Source organism: Sminthopsis crassicaudata, chromosome 5 (assembly GCF_048593235.1).
Source record: "Sminthopsis crassicaudata isolate SCR6 chromosome 5, ASM4859323v1, whole genome shotgun sequence".
Classification (NCBI taxonomy): Eukaryota; Metazoa; Chordata; class Mammalia; order Dasyuromorphia; family Dasyuridae; genus Sminthopsis; species Sminthopsis crassicaudata.
In genome coordinates, this window is record NC_133621.1 from 219,056,231 (window position 1) to 219,083,911 (window position 27,681).

At 41.4% G+C, this 27,681-nt stretch overlaps 1 protein-coding gene across 5 annotated transcripts; it reads left to right on the forward strand.

The window, feature by feature from the left end:
• Window positions 1-1,188: 1,188 nt before the first annotated feature.
• TIMELESS (timeless circadian regulator) lies at window positions 1,189-27,626 on the forward strand. 5 transcript variants are annotated; one of them, XM_074269996.1, is made up of 29 exons: window positions 1,189-1,276; window positions 5,261-5,409; window positions 5,555-5,708; window positions 5,843-5,957; window positions 6,059-6,121; window positions 6,826-6,927; window positions 7,099-7,254; window positions 7,359-7,492; window positions 7,674-7,761; window positions 8,063-8,239; window positions 8,943-9,160; window positions 9,396-9,499; window positions 9,637-9,806; window positions 13,735-13,872; window positions 13,958-14,109; window positions 14,423-14,520; window positions 14,640-14,763; window positions 14,877-15,078; window positions 15,344-15,489; window positions 16,011-16,096; window positions 17,334-17,457; window positions 17,541-17,623; window positions 25,617-25,759; window positions 25,923-26,100; window positions 26,198-26,266; window positions 26,387-26,505; window positions 26,606-26,798; window positions 26,889-26,984; window positions 27,277-27,626. In XM_074269996.1, the coding sequence occupies exons 2-29, from the start codon at window positions 5,325-5,327 to the stop codon at window positions 27,351-27,353; spliced, it is 3,594 nt and encodes a 1,197-aa protein (XP_074126097.1). In that variant the 5' UTR covers window positions 1,189-1,276; window positions 5,261-5,324; the 3' UTR covers window positions 27,354-27,626. The 5 variants fall into 5 exon arrangements, with proteins under 5 accessions (XP_074126097.1, XP_074126100.1, XP_074126101.1 ...); XM_074269998.1 differs by lacking the exon at window positions 1,189-1,276 and adding an exon at window positions 1,348-1,414; XM_074269997.1 differs by lacking the exon at window positions 1,189-1,276 and adding an exon at window positions 1,569-1,701.
• The last annotated feature ends 55 nt before the right edge of the window (window positions 27,627-27,681 follow it).

Below are 27,681 nucleotides of genomic sequence, written 5' to 3' on the forward strand. Positions count from 1 at the left end.
TTTTGCAGGTGAAAAAAGTGAGTCAAGGAGAAGTTAAATTACCCAAGATCATAGAGCTAACAAGTGGCTAAGCTAGACTCCAAAGCTCTTATACCTTCAAATTTAGGATTCTTACCACTACAGGAAAAACTACTTTTTAAGAGTCAAGAATTCAAACCAAACTAAAAAATAAAAAAGCTCTTTATTTTGCAAAATAAACTCAAAAGAGATAGTTCCATAAAAAATGTCATTGATCCCTTCTTTAGTGAGTCTGTCCTAGCCACGTGCAGATTTAAATCGGAGTCTCCAAATTCATAGATTAGGAAACTGAAGAGCAGAGACAAAAGTTGTTTGTTTGTTTGTTTTTCCACACTAAAGAGGTTAAGTGACTTTCCCAGTCAATAAACATTTATTAAGCAACTGTTAAGTTGAAGACGCAATGCTGAACAATGGGAATACAAAGAAAGGGAATACAGCTGAATGGAGAAAACCGTATGAAAATGCGCACAAACAAGGTATAAGCAAGATAAAATGGCCATAATCAGCCCAAGAAAAGAGCACTATAAGTGGGGTAAAGATTTCTGGTGGAGGGTGCGAGTTTAACTGGACCCGCTAGGAAGCCAGGGAAATCTGGAGGCCGGCAGGAGGGAACGGCCCGAGTGCATGGGGGGGGGGGGGGGGAGAGAGGGAGGGGGAGGACAGCCAATGAGAATTCCCTGAATCAGGTGAGGGAGTTTCAGCGAGAAGACCGGAGTCCCCGGGCCGCAGGCTTGGGGATGAGAGGCAAGGAAAGTGACGAGGGCAGGGAAAGACAAACAAAGCCTAAAGATTAAGTGACAAATACAAAGTAACCTCCCGAGGCTGCGCTCGCACTCAGCCAGTATTTCCGGACCCCAAGGAAAGGGCTCCACCACGCCGCCTACCGACAAATGGTGTGAGCTCTCATTTCACCGTTCTGGATTTAAGTTCAGGCCCACAACTAGCTCTCATTTAAGCCGATGACGCCTCTTGCTCCTGCTTGTCCCACTCCCCCTAATTCTCCGAACAAACCAAAAATAAAAATAAAAAACTCAAGGATAAATCAGAGAAAACTTCACTCCGCGCGGAGAGCGCCCAGAGAACTGCCCCTCAGCGTCGGCCCACACTCAGCAGCAGCGGGCGCTCGCGGCGGGCCGTACCATTCCTCCAAAGCGGAGACGAGCCTGGCCCCGCCCCTTCCCCCTCCAGTAAATGGATGGTCCCACTTTGTCCAGTGGCGGGAAAAGGCGCCGGGAGCTGGAGGACCCGGAGGGAAGTGGTGAGTGCCTCGCGCACCGGCGGGAACGCGATAGAAGTGCGCCCGGACTTTAGGCTCCTCGCTGCCCTTCCTGAGAGTGGGGAGTGAAGAGGGAATTCTCACCATAAACTACAATTTCTTGGCTGCAGAGTGGGGCAGGTTCGCGCATGCGCGTCGGCGTGCGGTCGGTCCAGCTGGCCGCCCCACCGGATGGGGGAGGGGAGGAGGAGATTCGCGCTTGCGCTGAAGCCTGGGAGCGATCTTTTTCCTGCTAGTATTTCTCCCCTGAGGAGCGGGGGAGAGATCCGGGAAGCGAATGACCAGGTCAAGCTAGATTATTTCTAGACCTTGGTGGAAAAGGTTTGGAGGAGCAAAGGCGAACCCTAGGAATCCAGAGCTTGTTTTCGCTTGTCCCAGGAACTTTAAAGTGCCCGCTTGTGAGCCGGGTCAGTCCCTGGGACGGGGGGAAATCTCAGCCCTGTAGGCGCCTCCTTTCCTCTGTTCTCTTGTTTCCTTCTGTATTCACCTTCTGCCCCAGCAGACCTTTTCCGCGACAACTTTACCGTTAAAATCTTTGCTGCCAAATCTGGCCGTGCCCAAAACCCGCCTGGTCCTCTGCGAACTCTGCCTTGAACGCTTCTACTGGACGTGATCCCTCCCTATAGCGAATCCTGTCAGACTGCTCACTTTTGTTTTAGTCATCCCGAGCAGGCAAAAATAAATATCTTTTCATTCAGTAGCAGAGTTCTTTCATCTTGGAGGATAGCTTTTTCTCATTGCTGACTTCTATTTTGAAGGCTTGGGAAGCAGTCCTCTCCTCACGAAAATTGTTGCTTAGGAACTTGAAGTAACCTTGGGAGCAAATGGGGCCTGCGTATCTGTAGAGTTGGTAGAGGTATAGTTACCAGATTGGAAAAGTAGGAGGTGTTCAGGTCGGGAAGTACTTTCAATGCCAAATGAGGAGTTTACATATGACTAGAGGTAATAGAGAAGCACTGAAGTTTATGGAGTTGGGAGGAAGAGAGGTGCAAATCAAACATTTACTCATCATAACTCAGAGCTTTGTGACCCCCCCATATTGGGGTCATGACCCATAGTTCAAGAAGCATTCTTGTAGAGAACAGCGGGAGCAAGGGAAGCTGCTGTATGTAGTAAGAGGCTCGAGTTATTGGAGCTGGAACCGAGGCAGTGGTTATTTGAATGGAGAGAAGATGTATCCCGGAGATGTTACCGCGGTAGAAATAAGACTTGGCTAGAATGGCAGTGTGCATGAAAGGGGAGGAGACAAATTAGACTGAAAGGGTGGGTTGGGGTCGAGAAGGGAAAGCTTTTAGTATGCAGCTGAGGAGTCTGGGCTTTACTCTAACGTCAGCAAGTAGCCACTCAAGCTTAGAGGCAGGTTGAGTATAGATCCTCGGCCCATGTAGCAAATGGTGATTCTACTGCACTTTGGCATATTCACTGAGAAGGAGGCTGGGACACTGAAACTGTCCCTAGCAGTGGAGAAAGCTCCAAGTGTGGAGAGCAATGTGGGAAATAGTTTTTCTTTTCTTTTTTTTTTAATTATATAATTATAACATTTTTTGACAGTACATATTCATAGGTAATTCTTTACAACATTATCCCTTGTACTCCCTTCTGTTCTGAATTTTTCCCTCCTTCCCTCCACCCCCTCCCCTAGATGGCAGGCTTTCCCATACATATTAAATATCTTATAGTATATCCTAGGTACGATATATAAGTGCAGACCCGAATTTTGTTGTTGTTGTTGTTGCAAAGGAAGAATTGGATTCGGAAGGTAAAAATAACCTGGGAAGAAAAACAAAAAATGCAAATAGTTTACACTCATTTCCCAGGGAAATAGTTTCAAACAGAAAAAAACAGAATTGTGCATCTGTCTGTCGTCTGTCCTTTCAACCTTTGTGAGTGCTGGAGAGGCAGACATGCATGATGACAGAGTCTGTATGGGGAAATGTCATTCTCTTCTGAAATCTAGTATCTAGACAGATACTTCATAAAACCACAGAAGAACTAGATTATTTCAAAAGCTTTCTTTTAAATTGCGTGATTAAAGAGCCACTAAAGATGCAAGAGCAAGAATCTGCTGAAAGACAGAAGCTTAAGTTCCTGGCTTTTAAAACCAGGGGTGAGAGATGATCAGGATTCAGCTACACCTGAATTGGGAGAATCATGGGAAGATTTAATTGTTGCCTGCTTGTCTTGTGTCCTGCTATATCCTTACTGTTCTTGCATAGAAATGGGGATAAATAATAGCATCTATTTCACAGGGTTGTTGTGAGGACCAAAGGAGATACTATTTGTGGGTTTTGGTTGTTCTTGTTCCATAGAAATATTTGTCCTTTCTTCATTCCCTTTTTCTAGATCTATGATCCATTCTGTGAATCAGTATGTAAATTTAAAAGGAGAGTTTGCTTCACTAAAAGATAAAACCGCCTTCCTCAGTGCCTACCACATGGTAGATATTTAATAAATGCTTGATGATTGGTTGATAGTAATATACCAAGAGGGGAGACTTTTTAATGGAGACTTTTTTTTTAATGTAATAGTATTTTATTTTTCTAAATACATGTAAAGATTTTTGTAAAACTTTGTGTTCTAAATTTTTCTCCCTTCCTCTCTTTCATGCTCCCTCCCCAAGATAGCAAGCATTCTGATTTAGGTTAAATATGTGCTATTATTTTAAACATATTAACATTTGTCATGCTGTGCAAGAAAAATCAAACCAAAAGAAAAAAACCATGAGAAAGAAACAAATAAACAAACAAAAAAGGTGAAAATACTATACTTTGATCTACATTCAGTCTCCATAGTTCTCTCTCTGGATACAGATGGCTCTCTCCATCACAAATGTATTGGAATTGCCTTAAATCACTACATTGTTGAGAAGAGCCAAGTCCATCACAGTTGATCATCATAATCTTGTAATTGTTGTATACAATGTTCTCCTGGTTCTGCTCACTTCACACAGTGTCAGATCATGTAAGTCTTTCCAGGCTTTTCTGAAAGCAGCTTGCTCATCATTTCTTTTAGAATGAGCTATTCCATTAACTTCATAACTTACTGAGGCTCATTTCAAGGCAATGTTACATGGAGGACAGAGCTCTGCACTTGGAGTTGGGAAGACTTGGATTCAGATTCTACCTCATATACTTCCTAGCTGGCCCTGGGCATGTCACCTATTTGCTCTGGCTCTCAATTTCCTTGTCTGAGAGGAGGGAGCTGGATTTCTTAGGTGATCCTTTCTACCCCTAATTAATAGTTAGTACATACATAGCATGTATTATATGACAGGCACTCTGTTGAGTGCTTTATACACATTCTCTCTGATTCTCATAACAACCCTAGGAAATAGCTACTATTATTATCCCCATTTTACAGTTGAGGAAACTGAGACACACAGAAATTATGTGACTTGCCCAGGGTTATCCAGTAAGTATCTGAGTCTGGATTTGAACTCAGGTTTTTGTGATACCAGGCCTGACTTTCTATCCATTGCTCTACCCAGTATCTCTACAATTTAATACTCTTTTGATTCTTGGCTTCTTGCTGTGGTATCAGAGGTGATGAAACTAATTGATTCTTTTTCACCCAAGAAAGTTGTGAAGATAACACCTCACATTTATATAATTATTACAGTTACAAAAACACAAGGAAGATCATACAATCAGAGTTATCCTGTCAGTTGAGGAAACTTAGACTCAGTAGCTTGTTTGTGGTTGCTCAGCTAATAAATGGCAGAGCCAGGACCCAGACCTGGATATTCTGAGTCCTGGTCCAGTGTTCACAGAGGACCCAGCCCAGCCCCAGTGGCCAGTCAAGATATAGGTGATCAGACAATGATGAATGAGATGAAGGGTAGAAAGCTGGAGGGACAGCAGTCACAACGCCCCTTCTGCAGATTGGGGCCAGGAGGGAGAATATGGTCTGAGTCCCAGACATTCATCCCCCTTAGATGAAAAAGCCATTATTTTTCTCTCTACTCAGGCCTCTCCCTTGTCAACTGGCCTCCTCTCTCTCCCGGCTCAGCTATTGATTTATAGACTTGCACATGATGAACTGTGAACTTCTAGCTACGTGCAGTGCCCTTGGGTATCTTGAAGGAGATATTTACCACAAAGAGCCAGATTGCTTAGGTAAGGACCCTTAGGTATTAAATAAATAAGTTTGGGGACTTTTTATTTCCTCAGCTTGTCACCTTGTCTCAGATTGGAATTGAGTGAGGACTTAAGTGGAATCCTTGCCCCCAGCTCCCAGGGAGATCTTTTATTCCCTTTACAGAGAGTGTGAAGGATTTGATTCGCTACCTGAAGTATGAGGATGAGACCCATGATGTGCGGCAGCAACTAGGAGCAGCCCAGATCCTTCAAGGGGACCTTCTGCCCATCCTCATCCAGCATCGCCAGGACAAGCCACTCTTTGATGCTGTTATCAGGTTGTTTCCCCATGGTGTTTTTGTCCCCAGCCTATGGCCTCCCTTTGGGAGGAGGGTTAGCATGGGTATAAGCCAGTGGCCCCTGTTTTGGTGGGTGAGGGAGCCTCATAGATTTTCCTTTACTTCCTCATCAGGCTTATGGTCAACCTGACACAACCTGCCCTGCTCTGCTTTGGCAAAGTTCCTGAGGATCCCAGCTTCCGGCATCACTTCCTGCAAGTGTTAAGCTACCTACAGGCCTACAAAGAAGTGAGGCTTGGGAATTGTTGGGTTGTGCTTAAGGTGGTAGGATAAAGGACTACTTCTATGTATTTTGGCTTATATCCGTGCCTTTTGCCTTCTTGCCCTAGGCCTTTGCTAATGAGAAGGTCTTTGGGGTTCTCAGTGAGACACTCTACGAGCTCTTGCAGCTGGTAAGTAAGCTATGTGTCCTGGACCTTTGCTGTACTCAGAATTCCAAAGTGGACATTACTAGAAGATACGAGTACCGGAGGCTTGATCCTTTCCTTCAGGAATATTAGTCTAATCCCCTAATATTTATCTAAGTCTTGTGCTCCTTGGAATACTTTGTTCAGTTGGCCCAACTCTTTGTGACCCCATTGGGAATTTTTCTTGGTTGAGATATTAGAGGGGTTTGCCATTTCCATCTCTAGCTCATTTTATAGATGAGGAAACTGAGGCAAACAGGGTTAAGTGACTTGCCCAGGGTCACAGCTAGTAAGTGTCTGAGGCCAGATTTGAACTTAGAAGGATGAGGCTTCTGATTCTGGGTCTGGGACTCTGCACTGCACCATTTCACTGCCCCTAGAATCCTTTCCCAGCTCTCTAACCTTTATGATAACCATTGATATTTATGCAGTGTTTTAAGACTTGCCAAGAACTTTCCATGTTATCTCATTTTGAGTCTCATAATAATTCTGCTGGTATGATTACCTCTCCCTTCACAGATGAGGAAACTAAAGCTTGGAGATAGAAAGACTTAGTCACTACCAGGGTTGGTCATACAGCTAGTAGGTGTCAGAGGTGGGATTCACACCCAGGTCTTCTCCCATCCTCCCAAGCTGATTTCAGGTGAGTTCCACAAGATAAGCAAGCCACCTTCCATGTGTGTTTATAGGGCTGGGAGGAGCGTCAGGAAGAAGACAACTTACTAATTGAGCGGATTCTTCTGCTGGTTAGAAACATTCTCCATGTCCCAGCTGACCCGGATCAAGAAAAGGTGAGTGTCCAAACATAAAAGACAAAGGACTGCCCTCCTCCTCACACTCCCAAGAAGAGAAGGCATTTGGGTAAAGTTGCCAGCCCCTGTTTTGGCCCTCCTCCCAACCATGCCTGCCAAGGTGTAGGGAACCTGGGAGCAGTGCTGAGGGGCTCTCTCTCTCTGGGACAGAACGTCGATGATGAAGCCAGTGTCCACGACCAACTGCTCTGGGCCTTGCACCTCAGTGGTTTCGACGACCTAATGCTCTTCTTGGCCAGCTCTGCGTCTGAACAGCAGTGGAGTCTACATGTGCTAGAAATTGTTTCCCTCATGTTCCGGGACCAGGTGAGGCCCAAGCCTTGCCCTCGTACCTGCTCTGACTTGGCTACCGGGTTGCGGGCAGCTCCTCCTTAGCCCAGAACCCTCAGAAACCCCTTTGACTCCTCCAGAATCCTGAGCAGCTGGCTGTGGCCGGGCAGGCACGCTCAGCACGTGAGCAGGGTGCCGACGTGGCTGAGCTGGAAATTCTGCGGCAGAGGGAGATGGCAGAGAAGAAGAACCGGGCCCTTCAGCGGAGCAGCAGGTGAGCTGCTCTCGTCCATCACTGGTTTGTCATGGGGCTCATTCTTGGCCTCATAGGCTAGGGGTATCTGTCAAGGTGGCTTTTGGCAGAGTTTGCTTCAAGATGGTGAGAGACAGAACCATTTGAGAGATATGAGATGGTAGAAAAGGAAAAGTCACACTGAACTGTCTGCTTTCTATAGACATTCTCGTTTTGGGGGATCCTACGTTATCCAGGGTCTGAAATCCATTGGAGACAGGGACGTTGTCTTTCATAAAAGTCTACACAATGTAAGTAAAAGTGTGGTAAGTTCTCTGTGCAGTTGCAGCTGGGGTACGAGCTTAGTGAAGGGGATCAAGAAGCAAAGAGAAAGCTTTGCCAAGGCTGAAATCAGCTGTCTCCTTAGACATAGGAACAATGGGGGTGCATCTTGCTCATCTAAGAATCTGGCACTAGGAAGAGAAAAATGCACTGGGAGTCTGCAAAGGATGGACCAGGGATATACATGGAAGAAGGTGCTGTGAATGACACTGAGATCCCTTCCAGCTCTGTATTTATGATCTTATAACACTCTTGTAACTCCTTCTCTAGTTTCAAACTTATAGCCCAGATGTGGGTAAAGATACTCGCTATGTGCCCCGACGCCGTCAGCTGGCCCAGGAGCCTGCTCTCCAGCGCCGTTCAGCCCTTAATGTGCGCCTTTTCCTACGGGACTTTTGCTCTGAGTTTCTGGAGAACTGCTACAACCGCCTCATGGGCCTGGTCAAGGTAAACTTTGGAAAAACTCCATAGGAGGGTTAGGAGAGACTTGAGGGACGGAATGAAAACATAGGGGAATGGAGGTAAGAAAAGAGATGGGAAGAGTGGAAAAGAAATAAGTATCAGGAACTTGGGCAGCCCTGTGGTGCAGTGGGATAGAGTCCTGGGCCTTGGGTGAGGAAGATTTATCTCCCTTACTTCAAATCTGGCCTCAGACATTTAGTAGCCATGTGACTCTGGAGAAGTCACTTACTCCTATTTGCCTCAGTTCCCTTTTCTGTAAAATGACCTAGAAAAGGAATTGGCAAACTATTCCAGTATCCCTGCCAAGAAAACCTCAAACAGGGACATGAAGAGTAAAAAATAATTGAAAATGACTAAACAACAAAATTAGGAACTCATGGAAATTTGCTTCAAGGATACAGGTATAGATGAGGAAAAGCCCTGAGAGTATCTCTGACTCATGGGAAAGAGGGTGGCAGGAGATGATAGAACATTAAAACAAGAAATAGGAGTATTGAGGAAAAGACAGGTTTGACAAGGATGATCCTGGAGGGTGTATAAGGAGGTATGAGAAGACCTTGGAAAACCAAGAGAAGCAGGATCTTGGGGGCTCTCAATTATCATGTAGGTTCCTGGATAAAACACAAGACTGGTAGAGTGCTTGATGGTTTCTCCTGATGGAGTATCCTCTTCTCTTCCCTGGCATTAGGACCATCTGCTCCGGGAAAAGGCACAGCAACATGATGAGACTTACTATCTGTGGGCATTGGCCTTCTTCATGACTTTCAACCGTGCCTCCAATTTTCGGCCTAGCTTGGTTTCTGAGACTCTCAGTGTCCGAACTTTCCACTTCATTGAACAGAACCTCACTAATTACTATGAGATGATGCTAACTGATCGGAAAGAAGCTGTCTCTTGGGGTCGCCGGTGAGTTACACAGCAAGAATTTCTTTCTGATCATTCTGGATCCCCAGGTTCTGGCTTTGTGACCCTTAGAACAGCATTCCATTTTGCTTTGATTCAGGTCATCTGGACAGGGAGCTTAGGGGTAGGATGGAGGCAGCCTGCTGCTGGTCTTCCCACTTCTAGGTGTCTGAAGTTTGTTGCCAAACTCCTACATCTTCTTTGTTTCATTTTGTGCCCTTCCTCTCAAACCTTGTAGAATGCACCTAGCCTTAAAGGCCTATCAGGAACTTCTGGCCACAGTGAACAAGATGGACACGTCTGAGGATGAAGCAGTGAGAGAGAGTAGCCGCATCATTAAGAGTAAGGGAGACCTTACCCCTAGCCTTCTCTATCACTTCAGTAGCATCTTACTCTGTCATCTTTATTTCTCATCCTTCCTTCTTCAGCACTGTAGAAGTCTTTAAGCCAGTCCCTCTCTTTTCTTTGTTTCTTTCTAGATAATGTCTTTTACATAATGGAATACAGAGAATTATTCCTGACTCTCTTTCGGAAATTTGATGAGACACGCCAGCCCCGCTCCTATCTTCGTGACCTGGTGGAGACAACTCATCTCTTCCTTAAGATGTTGGAGCGTTTCTGCCGAAGCCGTGGAAATCTAATAGTGCAGGTATTGGACATTGGGAAGGCAGAGGTCTGGAGGTATTTTTGCTAATTTTTTTCCTTCAAAAAAGGTTTTTAAATTATAATGTAGAACAACATCAGCAAATTTGTACATTTCCATACATGAAGAAAAGTAAAAAATAGGGATTCTACATGGAACCGTGAATTTACCACATATAGCTTGTTCTTTTTAATATTTTATAAGCCAAATGGTAATTTTAACATTAGTAGTACCTGCTTGTTTGTGAACTCTACTTTGGTTTCCTCTGTATTTTTTTCAACATTTCATTGCTGCTTCTTTTTTTTTACTCTTTTCCCTTTTTTTTTTTTTTTTTCCATCATTCTCATTATCCTCTACCTGACACTTTTTTCTCTTCCCATGTAACAAAAGCATAGTAAAGCAAAACAAATTGCTTTTGTAATGAAAATGTGTCTTCTGCACCTGCACCACAAGCCTTCATCTCTGCATCTAGAGAGATTTGGCATACTTCATCAGACTTCTGGAATTGTGATTAATTTGTCCATTAATCAAAATTCTTTTCTTTCAGAGTTCTCTTTTAAAATGTTATAGCTGTTGTGAAATTAATTCTCTCAATTCTACTTTTCATTGTGTATTAGTTCATTTAAGTCTTTCCAGATTTCTCTTAAATCTCTCTCTTACAAAAGGAGCTCTTCCTTCTTAACTTTCTCTGTGGCCTAATTGTATGGGTGATGTCTTTTTATTTGTGCATAAATTGAATTTAAGTGAGGCAGAGTTGCACAAGGTTGTTAGTCTCATTCTCTGTTCTAAAGCCATCACTATCCAGTGGTAGGTCAGAGTAAATACTACTGATGATGACTCGAGAAGACCTGGATGTCTTGGGTGTCTACCCAGTTTCTAAGTACTTCATAACACTGCACCTACCTTCAAGGCCTTTGGAATAAATTGTTCTCATCTACCCATTCCTCCAGGGAAAGTCTTTACATGCTTAACTCACCAGAGCATTTGAGACCCCTTGGTAGTTTAACCTGTCTGCCAAAACAATTTATTGGGCATGGTCATTGTACATGCTTCAGATTCTTGGAGTCACAGCTGACAGTTAGATGGATCAGGTAGACACCAGAGGTGGAAAGCAGTCCTGTAAAGGCAATGAATTTGTTGACCATTAAATTCCCTTCCAGTTGTTATGACTGAGATTTCAACAAGGATAAACTGAGGCAGATCTCCATGCCAGATAACATTTATTAACAGGAGCATGCTACCTGTCTTATGAGACTAAGAAGTACTCTTTGTTTGAATCCAGGTATGAGATAGAGACCCAGACTTTTGGAGAGCAAACCAGATATCCTTGAAGGACACCTTGGTGCCTTAATGGTATCAGGCCCAAACTACCTTGTTTTCTTACACACTCTCTAAAGTCTCTGAGGCAGGAGAGCTGGATTTTAAAATTTAATCCATTACAGGCCAGCTGAACTGTGAACTAAGTTCAAAGACAAAGAACCATGACTTAGGCAGTTATGGAAGGAAATCAATTACTTGTAAATAGGCTCAATAAGAAAATAATACATGGCTTTTTGTGGTGGCAAAAAAATTGGAAATGTAAATAATAAGAAAACTACCAAAGATTCTTGAATATTTGAATGATATAATTGGTTCACTAGGAAGATGATACTATCAGTAGTGAATAAGATAAATTGGGAAAGAAACTGAAGGTGGGGAGCCTAGGAAATATGACAGTAATTTAAGGTGAGAACTATCAAATGCCTGGATTAAGACATTGGCAGTAGGAATAATAATTATTATAACAATTTACGTAGCATTTTAAGGTTTGAAATGTGCTTTTTGTCCATTTTCTCATTTGTTCCCTTTCATCAATGCTGCGATTTAGGTAGTATAGAGATGGTGTTATTTTCATCTTATAATATGAAGATTCTGAGATTTGAGGAGGGGATCACATTTCTTAAGTATGTCATCTAGCTTGTAAGTCTCAGAAGTAGGATTCACATTTAGGCCTTCCTGACTGAGCCTGATCCTCCAATCAGGATGAAGTTCTGCCCCCTCTAATGGAAAAGAAGAGAGGATATATAAAAGATATATTGGAGTGTTAAATCCATTGGATTTAGAAATTGGTTGAATAGGCAAGTGGGTCACAAATGAGAAATATCGAGAGGATTCCATAGTTTGAAGCACATGTGACAGAGACTACTGATGCCATAACAGGAATAGGGATGTTTGAAGGAAGAACAAGTTCTAGGTCAAAGATGTTCAGATGTGCAGGCTGTGAATCTTGAGGCTCAGATAAGCCAATGGAATTGTATGGGAGGCTGTTAGAAATGCAGGCCTGAGCCCTTTTTGTAGTGGCTAGAAACTGGAAAATGAACAGATGCCCATCAATTGAAAAATGGTTTGGTAAATTATGGTATATGAATGTTATGGAATATTATTGTTCTGTAAGCAATGACCAACAGGATGAATACAGAGAGGCTTGGAGAGACTTACATCAACTGATGCTGAGTGAAACGAGCAGAACTAGGGGATCATTATACACTTCAACAATGATACTGTATGAGGATGTATTCTGATGGAAGTGGATATCTTCAACATAGAGAAGAGCTAATCCACTTCCAATTGATCAATGATGGACAGAATCAGCTACACCCAAAAAAGGAACACTGGGAAATGAGTGTAAACTGTTAGCATTTTTTGTTTTTCTCCCCAGATTATTTTTACCTTCCAAATACAATTCTTCCTTTGCAACAACAACAAAATTTGGTTCTGCACATACATATTGTACCTAGGATATACTATAAGATATTTAATATATATGGGAATGCCTGCCATCTAGGGAAGGGGATGGAGGGAAGGAGGGGAAAAATTCGGAACAGAAGGGAGTACAAGGGATAATGTTGTAAAAAAATTACCTATGCATATGTACTGTCAAAAAAAAATGTTATAATTATAAAATTAATTTAAAAAAAAAGAGTACAGTTAGGTTTTGAAGCTATGGAGAGATATTTTCATATAATAGGTATTAGTTATCTATGTTATGCTATATCATTTTATGTTGTTATGTTATATTGTATAAATAAAACAATAAACATAAAAATAAAATAAAAAAGATTTAAAAAAGAAAAAGAAATGCAGGCCTGAAGCTGGAGAGAACCTTGCAGAAGAAATGGATTGGGGGCCATTTGCATCAAGTTGGTAGCTAAAAGCAATAAGTGAGAGAGCCACAGAGAGATGACCCAAAGTAGAGTCTGAGAGAATAGTTACACTTTAAAACATGAAAAAAGAGAACGGACTTCACAAATGCAGGAGTTTGTGCTGAAATTTTGCTGTAACATTTTGTTACAATGTGAGACACTGTCAGGAAGGCCCATTAAAACCAAAGAACCAGACGGATCTAAATATAATAATACAGTTTTCCCAAAAGAGCTCTAGGAATGTTCGTTCCTTAAGAGCAGAGAATTCTTTCTAGAATGACCTCCATGATTGTGTTAGTATATGGAACTTCCAGTGAAAAAACTCCCTTCATTTATGCAGATTGGCACCTTTCCTACTATGTAGGTTGTAGAGTTGTCCAGAGAGAAATATGACTCATCCAGAGTCATGCAAACAATATGGGTATGTGACAGAGATGAAATTAAAACACAGGTCTTTCTGACTTCAAGGTTGCCTGTCAATCCACTGTGTCACTTTATCTTTTGATGTCACAGTAAATATTATAATGAATTATGATATATTGTAATAATGTAATATTGTACATCAACAAACTCTACATAGCACATAAGTTGTGCAAAATACCTTGTATTGTATTCCCTAGAGGGACAGGAGATTAATGATAAGAAGAGAATGCCAGCCATTGCCACAGGAAGGGGGGGTTGGCCACTCTGGGTATCGTGCTGACTTTTACCTCCAGCACCAACTTTATGCTCACACATTGCTTCCTCCATAGAACAAAAGAAGGAGAAGGAAGAAGAAAAAGAAGGCACACACTCAGTCCCCAGCTGCTGCTGGTCATGTTCCCCATCGCCCAGAGGATGCAGAGGACATGTGGCCGTCCCTCGCTGAGCAGCTGAAGCATTGTGCCCAGGTAGATACCTCCAGAGAATAGGAAGAAGGTAGGTGGGCCCAGAAAATATTCTCCTCCTTGCCTTCACAACTGTGTCCTTTCCTAGAATTCTGAGCTCACTCTGGAGTCTGTGGTTCCCTTTGATGCGGCTTCAGAGGTGCCAGTAGAAGAGCAGCGGACAGAAGCTATGGTGCGGATCCAGGACAGTCTCCTGTCTGGTCAGGCCACTGAGGCCCTGGCCCTCCTTCGGTCAGCCAGGTTAGAGCCCTGTCTCTTCATCTTTCTGGGCCTGCAAATTCCAGATGCTTAGCTTCTTGGGAGACCTCTGTGGAGAGACACCTCACAGCTCTATTGTTGGTAGCTCTGGTAGCCTTTTCTGGTCTGAAACCAAGTCAGATTCTTTGAAACTGTGTCCTGGCTACAAGATCCCCTACCATTTTAATTTTAATTCTTAATTATATGTAGGCCTTAAATGTTTTCATGGACAACAAGTGGAGTAATTTTGTTAATGCTAAATCCTTCCATGTCTGGTTCTCTAAGCTGAATCTCTAACTTTCCTTGTATTTTCCAGAGAAGTATGGCCAGAAGGGGATATATTCGGCTCCCCAGATTTTTCCTTAGATGAAGAAATTGAACTGCTAAGACAGATATTCTCTGCCCCACTTCCCCGTGAGTATCTGGCTTCTTCATATCCTCTTGTTATTCATATCCTCATATTTAGGTATAGAAGGAATGAATGGATAAAAAAGTTAAGAATGGTAACTCCTGTTTCCCATCACTGTTTATAGGGCAGCAAGAGCCTGAAGAACAAGGTGGGGAGGAAGAAGAAGAGGAGGAGGAAGAGGAAGAGGAGGAGTTGCAAACTGTCCAAGTTTTGGAGAAGGAGTTTAACTTCCTAGACTACTTGAGAAGGTGAGAGAAAAATGGGAGATGAGGGAAATTGTCTCTGTGGCTACAAGGAGAGGGGAGGAAAGGATCTGGCTTCTGAAATCCTCTTTCTCCTCCTTCTTTGCATTTGACTATAGATTTGCCTGTTCAGCTGTTGTCAAAGCTTATGTACTACTACTGCAGAACTACCAGAAGAACACTCCCCATACCAATCACTGTGTGGTTAAGATGCTACACCGACTGGCCCACGATCTCAAAATGGAAGCCTTGCTCTTCCAAATCTCCCTCTTTAGTCTCTTTAATCGGATATTTAGTGACCCTGCTTCTGGAGCCTATAAAGTAAGAGGAAACTGAGCCGGGTGGAAATGGAGGGAGCAACAGACTAGGGCGAAAGCAGACGAATAGAGATGTCAGTGAAGAAAAAGGAGAATGAAGGGAGAGGGGCTGGGGGGAAGAAAGAACTAGAAAGGTAAGGAAAACAGTTTCCAGAGTTGAACTGAGGAAAAAGAGATCTGGTTGTTGGGAAAGCTGCTGGTCTGGGGGGAAGATGGGGGAACCTTATAAGTGTCTGATCTTTTCCTTCTTTAATTCTCTTTTCTCCCAGGAATTGGTCACGTTTGCCAGATATGTGTTGGCCAAGTTCTTTGCATTAACTGAAGTCAATCGCAAGGCCTTTGTGGAACTTCTCTTCTGGAAGAACACAGCTGTTGTGCGGGAGATGACTGAGGGCTATGGTTCCCTGGATGCTGAGTAAGTATCGGCAAGGGAAATGATCGAGGGAGGACAGAGAGCCCAGGGAAGCCTTGAGCAGCTGTGAGAGAGGGGAGGAACTGTGCTCCTGGGGAGACAGAATTGCCAGCCTACCTCAAGATAACTCTGAGAATTCATGTGAATGTGACTGTCACAGTGAAAATGCAGAACAAAGCCGTACCCTTGTCCCTGGAACCATCTTGGTTGGACTGCTTTCTTCTCATGTTTTTCCTTGCCATTTGTTCTCCCCTGTTCTCTTGATCCATTTACCTTCACCTGAAATACTGCCCAGCTCCTGAGGTGGCCATGGCAGAAAAAAACTACTTTTACCCTCCTTCACCTCATGTAGGGAAAGGAGGGCAGGCAGGCAGACCCAGGCCCATTCCCTTCAGATCTTATTTGGCTCATTTTCCTACCTACTTAAGATCTTCTCCTTTCTGGGTCTGGCAGGGGACTCCACACCTCTTACTTCTCTCACGGAGACTAGCAATTCCATTTGTTCCCCTCCTAACCTCTTCTAGATCTACTAACCGAAAACCCTCCAAGTGGAGCCCAGAGGAGGAGAAACAGCTACAGGAGTTGTACCTTGCCTATAAAGATATAGAAGGTAACATGAGAGCTTGGGCATAAACAGTCAACCAGCATTTTTTGAGTGTGTCCCAGTCATTGCACATGCAGAGACAAAAATCAAACAGTTCTGGGGAGACTGGGGCGGGGGAGAGGATGGACGGGAAGGGAGAGGATAAGAATGTGCCTACAACATCAATTCCAAGTAATTTTAAAGAGGACAAAAGGGCTAGCTGGGGTGGGTGGATCAGGAAAGGCTTTCCATAGCAAATGCTTGAGCTGAGCTTGGAGGAAAAGTAGCCATTCTGAGATGTGGTGGTAAGGAGGAAGTGAATTCCAGGACAGAGAAAACTGTAAGATTTAGCAAAAAGGCTGTTTTGGATAGAATTTACCAGGGGCAGTAATGTATCTGGAAAGGTAGTTCGAGATTGGTTTGGGAAGAGCTGTAAGTACCAGACAGCAGATTGTAAAGGGAACTATTGGAGTTTACGGAGCAAGAGAGCGACGTGCTTTGGGAAAATCCCTCTAGCATCTATGTGGAGGATTAGAGGGGAGAGATGAGGAGACCAATGAGGAAGCTCTCGCTATAGTCCCAGTGAAGCATGATAGAGACGAACAAAAGCTCTCTTTGTGTGAATAAAGAGAAAGAGAAAAATATGAGATAATGTAGAGATACTTCACAGAGCTTGGAAACTGATTGGATAGGTGGGATGAGGGGGAGAGGTAAATCCAGCTCCGGGGCAAGGTTGTAACAATGGGAGACTAATTGGGGAAAGAGATAATGAGTTATCTTGAATATAAGTTGCTTGTGAGACACCCATTTTCTAAAGTCCAGGAGGCAATTGGGAATGTGAGACTTGAAGCTTAAGCTTAGGAGAGACAAAGGCTGGAAATGTAGCTCTGGAAATCATCTGCAAGGAAATGATAAGTGATAAGGAGAGTTGGGGAGAAGGCCCAGGACACATCCTCAGGTTACATTCAACGGGAATGATCTATTAATCATGATATAGCAAAAGGGATTGAGAAATGGCCCAAGAAAGTCATGAGGCAGCTTGACATAGTGGAAAGAATGCCACTATGGAGTCAAAAGACTCAGCTTTGAAATCCATGCCCTGCAAGTAAATACCTCTTAGCTTAAGGCATTTCACTTGACTTCCATAGGTTTCAGTTGGCAAAGAAAGGAGCTGAACCTTTGCATTCTTTTGCAGTAAAATAAATGATCATGTCCAGTGAGCTCTAGATCTCCTTCTACCCACCTGTTCTTCCTTTCTCCCTAGGAGAGGATGTAATAGATGCCATCTTGACCCGCCTGACGACTACAACTCATTCTCGAAAACAAGTCATTCAAAAGTTGGTTCAACTTGGACTGGCTGACAGTGTCAAGGATTTCCAAAGACAAAGGCAGGCATCCTTAGGGAATTAGGAATTTTCTTTCCCACTCTAGCTCTCATTTCCTCCACTGATCTTGGTTTTCTTCCAAACAGGAAGGGGACACGCTTGGTTTTATGGACAGAAGAGCAAGAATTAGAACTCCAGCGACTCTTTGAAGAGTTTCAGGGTTCTGATGGTGAGGTGATGGCTTGGGAATGGTCTCTGAAAGCTGAGGAGAGGGGAGGGAAGGACAGAATCTGATTCTTTCTGCCACTGCTTTTCATCTCTCTCACTAGTTTCATTATTCTTTTTAATAAAAGTTTTATGATTTAATTATCTCAATCAGTGCAAATTTAACTACCAGTAAATACATCTAATTTGAATTAATTACATTTTCATGAAAACAAACTTCAACAGCATGTCTAATTATCTACTTTGTGTCCTCTTTATTTTTTCCATCTTTGTACTTTGAAAGTTTTGTTTTACTTACATTGCGTGTTCTTCTAATTCTACTTTCTTCTATTTCTATATTTTATATTTAATCATCTTTTACCACTTTTAATGCTATAGTAGCATTCATGATGCAGTGGAAAATGCTCTAGCTTTGGGAGGTAGAATCTCTGCTCTCCCATTCCTACCTGTGAGATTGTGGGCAAGTCATTCTTTAATCTATAAAAAGAAGAGATTAAAGTAAATAATCTCTAAGGTTTCTTTTAGCAATAAATATATGATGTATCATAGTATATTCAGTTGTTCCTTAATTATTAGATACAAAGATTGTTTCCAGCTTTGAATACTATGGATAAAACATGAAATCTTCCCTTCAGTCATTACATTAAAATAAAAAAATATCTGCCATTTATTAAGCATTGATGAGGTGCAAGTGCTGGAGATACAAATAGAAAAATAAAGTTATTAGTTTCAACAAAATATATTCAATATTTCCATGTTCAAGCTACTATTAGCTTATTACTATAGGGAGGAGAAATAGATCTTAGGTAAGCCCAATTTTGGCCTCAAAGAACTTATAGTCCCATACACATAAACATAATATAGTATAATACATATTGAATGCCTCATATAGGTTCAAAATAGCATTTTTTATAAAAAATGAAGAAAAAGTTGTTATTCATCATCATCATAATAATTGCTAATATTTGTATAACGTTGTAGGGTTGGAAGAATGCTTTTCATGCATTTTTTCATTTGATCTTCACAACAATCTTAGAAGGCAGGTGCTGTGATTATCTCTGTTTTTCAGGTGGGGATATTGAGGTTAAGAGATGGTAATATGAAATTTGCATCTTATTCTTCCTAAGTCCCAAGTTCTTTCCACCAAACTAAGCTGCCTTTTATTTACAGGGCATCAGGAAAGGCTTAATGGAAGAAATGGCATATGATTAGGCTTTAAATGATAGGTGCAATGAGTGAATACATTCAAGGTGTGGAGACAGCATGAACAAAACCATGGGAAAATGCTAGTCATGTTTGGGAAAACGAGAGTAGTCCATTTTGGCATATAATGAATGGTAGGAGGGTAAGCCATAAAGTAGGGTAGATTGGAGAAGGACTTGAATACCAGGTCAAGGAGTTTGAACTTTATTTCAATGGGGACTAGGAACTTTTTAGAATAGAAGGGTGATATAATAGCGGATAAAGCAATGGGCCTAGAGTCAGGAAGATTTGAGTCTGGATCCAACCTCTGGCACCTCCTGCCTATGTAAACTTGGACAAGTCAGTCAACCTCTGTTTCCCTTGTTTCCTCAATTGTAAAATGGGGAGAAGAACAGCACCTATCTCATAGGCTTGTTCTGAAGATCAAATAACATATTATTTGGGATTTGGGTGTTTTTTGTTTGTTTGTTTTTTAAGAGCAGAATTATCTTTATTTTTAATAACAGTGTTTTATTTTTTTAAAGTACATGCAAAGATAGTTTTCAACATTTATCCTTGGAAAACCTCATTTTCATATTTTTCTTTTTCTCTACCCTCTTCTTCTAGACAGTAATCCAAGATAGATTAAACATGTGCAATTCTTCTAAACATTTCCACATTGAATGGATCCAGTCATTCTGGAGAGCAATTTAGAACTATGCTCAAAAAGTTATCAAAATGTGCATACCCTTTGATTCAGTAGTGTTTCTACTAGTTATATCCCAAAGAAATCTTAAAGGAGGAAAAGGGACTTACATGTACAAAAATGTGGTAGCCCTTTTTGTAGTGGCAAGAAACTGGAAACTGAATAAATGCCCATTAATTGGACAATGGTTGAATAAGTTATGGTATATGAATATTATTGAATATTATTGTTCTGTAAGAAATGACCAGCAGGATGATTTCAGAGAGGCCTGGAGAGACTTATAGGAACTGATGCTAAGTGAAGTGAGTAGAACCAGGATATCATTGTACACAGCAACAAGAAGATTGTATGATGATCAATTCTGATAGACATGATTCTTTCCAACAATGAAATGATTAAGGCCAATTCCAATGATCTTGTGATGAAGAAAGCCATCTACATCCAGAGAAAGAACTGTAGGACCTCAGTGTAAACAACAACATAGCATTTTCATTCTTCTTTTGTTGTTGTTTGCTTACATTTTGTTTTCCTTCTCATTTTTTTTCTTTTTGATCTGATTTTTCTTGTGCAGCAAGATAATTGTATAAATATATACACATATGTTGGATTTTACATGTATTTTAACATGTTTAACATATTGGATTACTTGCCATCTAGGGGAGCAAGTGGGGGGAAGGAGGGGAAGATTTGGATACAAGATTTTACAAGGATCAGTGTTGAAAAATTATCCATGTATTATGTTTTGAAAATAAAAAGCTTTAATTAAAAAAAAAATTCCCACATTTATTATGCTGCACAAGAAAAATCAGATCAAAGGGGGGAGGCACGGAATCGAAAGGAAAAAACCAACCAAGCAAACGACAACAAAGATTGAAAATATTATGTTGTGATCCATGTTCAATCCCCATAGTCTTCTCTCTGGATGCAGATGGCTCTCTCCATCACAAGTCTTTTGGAATTTGGCCTCGTTATTGAAAAGAGCTGAGTCCATCATAGTTGATCACATAATCTTGTTGTTGCTGTGTATAGTGTTCTTTTGGTTCTACTCACTTCACTTAGCGTCAGTCTCTTTTTAAAAATCATTCAGTTGATCATTTTTTATAGAATAATAACATTCTGTTACATTTGTATACCATAACTTATTCAGCCATTTCCCAACTAATTGGCATCCACTCAATTTCTAGTTCCTTGCCACTACAAAAAGGCCTGCTAGAAACATTTTTGCACATGTGAATCCTTTTCTCTCTTTTATGATATCTTTGTGATGTAGACCCAGTGGAAACACTGCTGGATCAAAGGGTATGCACAATTTTATAGCCCTTTGGGCATAGTTTCAAATTGCTCTCCAGAATGTTTGGATAAGTTCACAACTCTACCAACAATGTATTAGTGTCCCAGTCTTCCCACATCCCCTCCAGGTTTTATCATTATTTTTTCTTGTCATCTTAGCCAATCTGAGAGGTGTGAAGTGGTACTGTAGAGTTGTCTTAATTTTCATTGTTCTAACCAATACTGATTTTTTCATATGACTAAAAATGGTCTTTAATTCTTTCATCTGAAAATTGTCTGTTCATATCCTTTGTTCATTTATCAATTGGATAATGGCTTGTATTCGTTTTATAATTTTAAGTCAGTTCTCTATATATTTTAGAAATGAGGCCTTTGTCAGAAACTTTGAAAGTAAAATTTTTTCCCCTATTTTTCTGCTTCCCTTCTAGTCTTGGCTGCATTGGATTTGTTTGTACAAAACCTTTTAAATTTAATATAATCAAAATTATCCATTTTGCATTTCTTGTTCTTTTTTGGACATAAATTCTTTCTCCACAGATCTGAGAGATAAATTATTCCTTGTTCTTTTAATTTGCTTATAGTGTCACCTTATGTGTTTAAATCATGAACTCATTTCAGCCTTATTTTGGAATAGGGTGTTAGGTATTGCACCATGCCTAATTTCTGCCATATTATTTTCCAGTTTTCCCAGTAATTTTTGTCAAATAGTGATAGAAGCTGGAGTCAAACACTTTATCAAACACTAGATTACTATAGTCATTGACTTTTATATTTTGTGAACCTATCCATTGATCTACTACTCTGTATCTTAGCCAATACCAAATGGTTTTGATGACTGCTGCTTTATAATATAGTTTTAGATATGGTACAACAAAACAAACTTTGTTTTAATTTTTTTTCATTAGTTCCCTTGAAATTCTTGACCTTTTGTTCATCCAAATGAATTTTGATACCATTTTTTTTAGCTCTATAAAATAATATCGTGGCAGTTTGATTGGTATTGAATAAATAGATTTAGGTAGAATTGTCATTTTTACTGCATTAGCTCAGTCTACTTATAAGCAGTTAATATTTTTCCAATTGTTTAGATTTAACTTTATTTTTGTAAAAAGTGTTCTGTAATTATGGTCCTATTGTTCCTGGATTTGTCTCAGCAAGTAGACTCTCAAATATTTTGTATTATCTAAAGTTATTTTAAATGGAATTTCTCTTTCTATTTCTTGCAAGCCCCATTCATTGATCTTTTCTTTCTGTATTTTATGCAAGTAAGCATCTAGAGATAAAAAATTTCCCCTAAGAACTGCTTTGGCTGCATCCCATAAATTTTGTTATGTTGTGTCATTATTGTCATTCTCTTGGATGAAATTATTGATTGTGTCTATGATTTGTTGTTTTACCCACTCATTCTTTAGGATTAATGTATTTTTGGTCTATTTTCCCCTGATCCTTTATTACATGTAATTTTTATTGCATCATGAACTGAAAAGAATGCATTTACTATTTCTGCCTCTCTGCATTTAATCATGTGATTGTATGCCCTAATTTATGGTCAATATACTACTGAGAAAAAATTATATTACTTTCTTTCCCCATTCAATTTTCTCCAAAAGTCTACCATTCCTAACTTTTCTAAAATTCTATTTACCTCTAACTTTTTTCTTGTTTATTTTGTGGTTCAATGTATCTAGTTCTGATAGAGGGAAGTTGAGATGCCTCTACTAGTATAATCTTGCTGTGTATTTCTTCAAGCAGCTTACCTTCTCCTCTCAGTATTTGGATGCTATATAATTTAGTGCATATATGTTTAGTATCAATATTTCTTCATTATCTATGGTACCCTTTAGCAAGGTGCAGTTTCCTTCCTTATCTCTTTTAATTAGATCTATTTTTGCTTTTGTTTGATCTGCTTTAAAAACGACATATTGTAGGATTCTGGCTTTTAATCCAGTCTGCTATCTGCTTCTGTTTTATGAGAGTGCTCATCCCATTCACATTCCCAATTAAAATTAGTAACTGTATTTCTTGCCATCCTGTTTTTCCCATGATATATTTTTCTCTTTCCTTTCCCCCTTTCCTTCCTCACCAGTCTTTTGCTTCAGATCACCATTTTCCTTAATCTGCCTTCCCTTTTATTCAGCCCTTTTCCCCTTCTTACCCCATTTTCTTTCTACTTCTGTCCTCCCTTCTATTAGCCTCCCCCTTTCTTTTCCCCTTTCTCCTCCTACTTCCCTATAGGGTGAGACAACTTTCTATGTCAAAGTAAATATGTATGATATTCCTTCTTTGAGCCAAATCTAATGAAGTTAAGGTTCAAACAATGCTCATCCCTCTCCCTTCTTTTCCTCAGCTATAATACGTCTTTTTTTGCCTCTTCATATGATGTAATATATCCCATTTCACCTCCCCTTTCCTCTTCTTCCCATATAATCCCTTTTTCACCCCTCGTTTCCTTTTTATATCTCACATTAAAGTCAACTAAAGTCATCCTCCAAGTATACCCCTAGCAAAGATTCAGTTCTCATCTTCCCATGTATGAATATATACGTTTTGAACTTAAAAAAAAAAAAAGATGTTTTTCTGTTCAGCTCTCATCTTTTCATCAAAAATAATTGAAAATCCTCTATTTCATTGAATGTCCATTTTTTTCTCCTGAAAGACAATAGTTTTGCTGGGTAGTTGATTCTTGGCTGCAATCCAAGCTCCTTTGCCCTCTGGAATATCATAATCCAGACCCTTTGATCCTTTAAATAGAAGCTATTAGGTCCTGGGTAATCCTGATTGTGGCTCCTCAATATTTGAATTGTTTCTTTATGGCTGCTTGCAGTATTTTCTCCTTGATCTGATAGTTCTGGAATTTAGCTGCAGTATTCCTTGGTGTTTTAATTTTGGGGTCTCTTTCAGGGGAGTTATGGATGGATTCTTTCAATGGCTAGTTTACTTTCTGGTTCTAGGATATTATGGCAGTTTTTCCTTGATTTCTTGGAAAATGTTATCCAGGGTCTTGTTTTTATCACTCTTTTCAGGTAGTGCAATAATTCTTAAATTGTCTCTCCTGGATCTGTTTTCCGAGTAGGTTTTTTTTTTTTTTTTTTTCCAGTGATGTATTTTACATTTTCTTCTCCCTTTTTTTGGTTTTGTTTGATTCTTGATGTTTCATTGAGTCATTCACTTCCATTTCTCCAATTCTGATGTTTAGTGAATTATTTTCTTCATTTAGCTTTTTTACTTCCTTTTGCATTTGGTCAATTTGTGCTTTTAAAGGAGTTATTTTATTCATTGGATTTTTTTTTTCCATTTCACCAGTTCTATTTTTTTTTTTTTTTTGCCTCTTAAAATTTTTTAAAATTAATTTTATAAATATAACATTTTTTGACAGTACATATGCATAGGTAATTTTTTTACAACATTATCCCTTGTACTCCCTTCTGTTCCGTATTTTTCCCCTCCTTCCCTCCACCCCCACCCCTAGCTTCCTCTAGAGGGCAACAGCAGCTTCATGCTGCTGCCCCACTGGGCTGGATGGGCCTGGCCATGTCCTGCTTGTTGTGCTGGGTTCAGGGGCTCACTATTTGCCTTCTGTGGTTGTTCTGGAGGTCTTTCATTTAGTCTGCTGATCCACTGGCTTCTGAACTAGGACAGAGTAGCCAGTGCTGTTGTACTTTGGCTAAAAGTTTTTCTGCTCTCAGGGCCTCTCTACCTTTGCTGAGCTGTGCATGTATGCCCCCTACACACCTGACTGAGACAGGCCTTTCCTGAAGTCCTTCCAAGATATCTTCTGCTGGAAATTTGTTACATTCCAAACATTTGTGAGTCCTCTCACTCCAAAATCCATTCAGAGATTTGATCTAGTGTTGATTCTGAAGGAAGCAAGAAGAGTTCAAGGCAAAGTCCTGTCTACTCTCTGCCATCTTGGCTTTGCATACCATGAAATACTACTTGTAAAAACTGTTTAGCATAATGCCTGGCATATAGTAAGTGCTTTAAAATAACAACAACAAAAAATCCTCCAAAATATACACATTAGGAAGAACAAGTAGCTGGATGAAGAATGGATTGGAAAATGGAGGAGACAGAAGAATCATCTAAAAGAAGCTATTTCAGGAGTTCAGAAGAGTAGTAATGGAAGAGTGTGTTTAGTTCTAGGAAGAAGAAAAAAAAGTGAACAAAAAGAGAAGATGAGGTGAGGGCAGAATGGGAGGACATTGGAGTTATAAAATTTGGAAATCAATTGAATATGAGAAATAAGGAAAAGGAAACAGCTAAATAAAATATCAAATTTGCAAATGTGGGAGAGTGGGTAAATACTTCTGATTGAAATAGTAAAATCAGAAAGGGGAATTTAGGAGGAAAGATTTGGGAAAGAATGCTCAGTTTGGGATTGGTAGAATTTATGATTCATTTTTTTCTGGAGAAGGCCAGAGGATTTGGGCTGAGCGTCACAAGTAGCGATGAGGGATTGGCTTTATCAGGGAGTACACATACCAGAGGGAAGGAAGAGTCTAGGTGATGATATTGAGAAAAACCAAGAATGGAGTTGGGGCATTATGAGGAGGATGGTCTCCTCAGATGGCTTCAGTCTTTTCTGTAAAGGGGATAAGTCAGCTTGTCTGAGATATGGTCAAGGTGCAGGTGAGAAAAAAAAGTTTGAAAGAGTGAGTGGGGAAAGATATTAGAAGGATTATTCAGAAGCAGGTGGAGCTCATTTTCTGCATTTTGGGAAGCAGCAGGGTCTGGTCAGCCTCTTCTGACAATTCTCTGGTCTCATTCTCTTCCATCTGGTGCTCCTGGATCGCTTCCCTACCTCTGTCCCTTTCTGCAGATGTCCTGGGTCACATCATGAAGAATATCACAGCTAAGCGCTCACGGGCCCGGATAGTGGAGAAACTTCTGTCCTTGGGGCTGGTTGCAGAGCGGCGGGAGCTATACAAGAAGCGCCGGAGGAAGCCTGCAACTGCCAGTCTTGTAAGCACATCTTGGTACTGCTTCCACTGAGCCCTCTTCATTTCATTCTTGACTATTCCCACATCTTCTAGTGAGGAGGGCAGGATCAGAAGGTCTGACTCAGCACTCTCAAGCTGCCTCTACTCCTCATGTTCTAGCCCAACTTAGGCCTGCTTCTTTCCAGATGGATGGAAAAGATCCTCTTAAGGACCCTGACCAGGAGGATCCAGAGGAAGAAGAAGAGGAGGATCAACTGCTGGAGGAGGATAGTGAGGAGGATGAAGAGGGCCCAGAGGCTGAAGCAGCCCAAGATACCCCAGGCCACCTAGCCCAAAGCCTTAGGCAGATCCTGCAAGAAGAAGGTGAGGAGACTGGGAACAAAGGTTTGGGATTAGAAAGACTGGGGTGGAGGACCCCCAGATCATCCCCCAGATCATCATTTTCCCTTTACCTCCTCAGACTTCTCTGCCCCTATCCAGTGGCTCCAGAACTGCTTGATTCGAATAGCTGATGACCGGGAGGAAGATGGTGAGTGGGAAAGGTTGGGGGATTTGAGGAGGAGGGGACTGAAGCCTTCTAGAAACATGATCAGGGACTAGAAGGAACAGGGCTTTCTCCCTCATCTAGGTCTGTCCCTTCTCTTCCTAGGCTGCAGCCAGGCAGTGCCCTTGGTGCCTCTGACAGAGGAGAATGAGGATGCAATGGAGAATCGGGACTTCCAGAAACTGTTGAGAAAGCTGGGGATTCGGCCTCCAGCCTCAGAACAGGTCAGCTCTGTGGCCCGTCAGAGGACCAGACTGGGGACTGGTGGTTTTCTTGCCCTTCTCCCCATTCCGACTGTTGGTCATATATTCCCTGACCATTTAGGAATCTTTCTGGAGAGTTCCAGCCAAGTTGAGCCCTGCACTGCTGCGGAGGGCGGCAGCTTCTTTGGGTCAAGCAGAATCTGAGAGACAGTCTACAGACTGCCCAGAGCAGGGGCCCAGGAAGGAGAAGCCTGCACAAGCCCTGGGATCCCCTGTGATAGCCAAAAAACGGAAGGTTGCTCTAGGGATGGCAGGTAACAGGTCTGGGAGTAGGGAACTGGCTGGGGCATGAGGCAGCAAGCAGAGCCTCGCCCTTACTGGTATTCCTCGTTGGATCATTTCAGAAGGAAAAGCTGATGAGGAGCCATCAAGTTCTGGGTCCCAGAAGCTACAACTACTAGACAGTGATGGGGAGCAGAAGGATGAAAATGAAAACAAAGGTCAGGGAAGGAGTCTGTCTATGCATATTTTCCTCTTATTCTTTCTTTTCATTACACTGTGTCTGTGCCTTGGGATAATACCTTCCTCCTGTCTTCCTTCTTTATGACTCTGTGTGTGTGTGTGTGTGTGTGTGTGTGTGTGTGTGTGTGTGTGTGTGTGTGTGTGTAAAATATCTCTCTCCTGTTCTATCACCCTCTTCATGTGTGTCTGTGTGTAATAGCCTTCCTTCTATTCTTCCTCTTTGTCCTCCTCATAATTATCCTGACCATTTTCCTTCTTCAAATCTCATAGATACTGATCCAGACTCCCCTGAGCCCCTGAGGATCCACAAGAAGAGGAGGTTTCTGATTGAGGATGAAGATGACTAAGAAGCTGCTTTGGTGTGACATGGGAGGGTGCCCCAGCACTGGTCCCCACAGCTAGCTCCCAGGAGCAGCTCCAAATTGCTGGGGCAGACTGGCAAAGGGGACAGTGGATGTGTCCTTTGTTCCATTTTCCTAGGGTAACAGGCTCTGCTCTTCTCTTACCCTTGGTTACCTGCCTTGGTCCAGCTTTGGAACTTTGGGGTGGGAGTAAGAGGGGCAATTTATAGATACTTCTTGTTTTGTGCTTTATTATGAAATTAAAGCAGTAAATAAAAACCTGCTTCTATTGGCCTGAATTTCAACACATTTTAACTCTTTGTCCAGGCTTCCA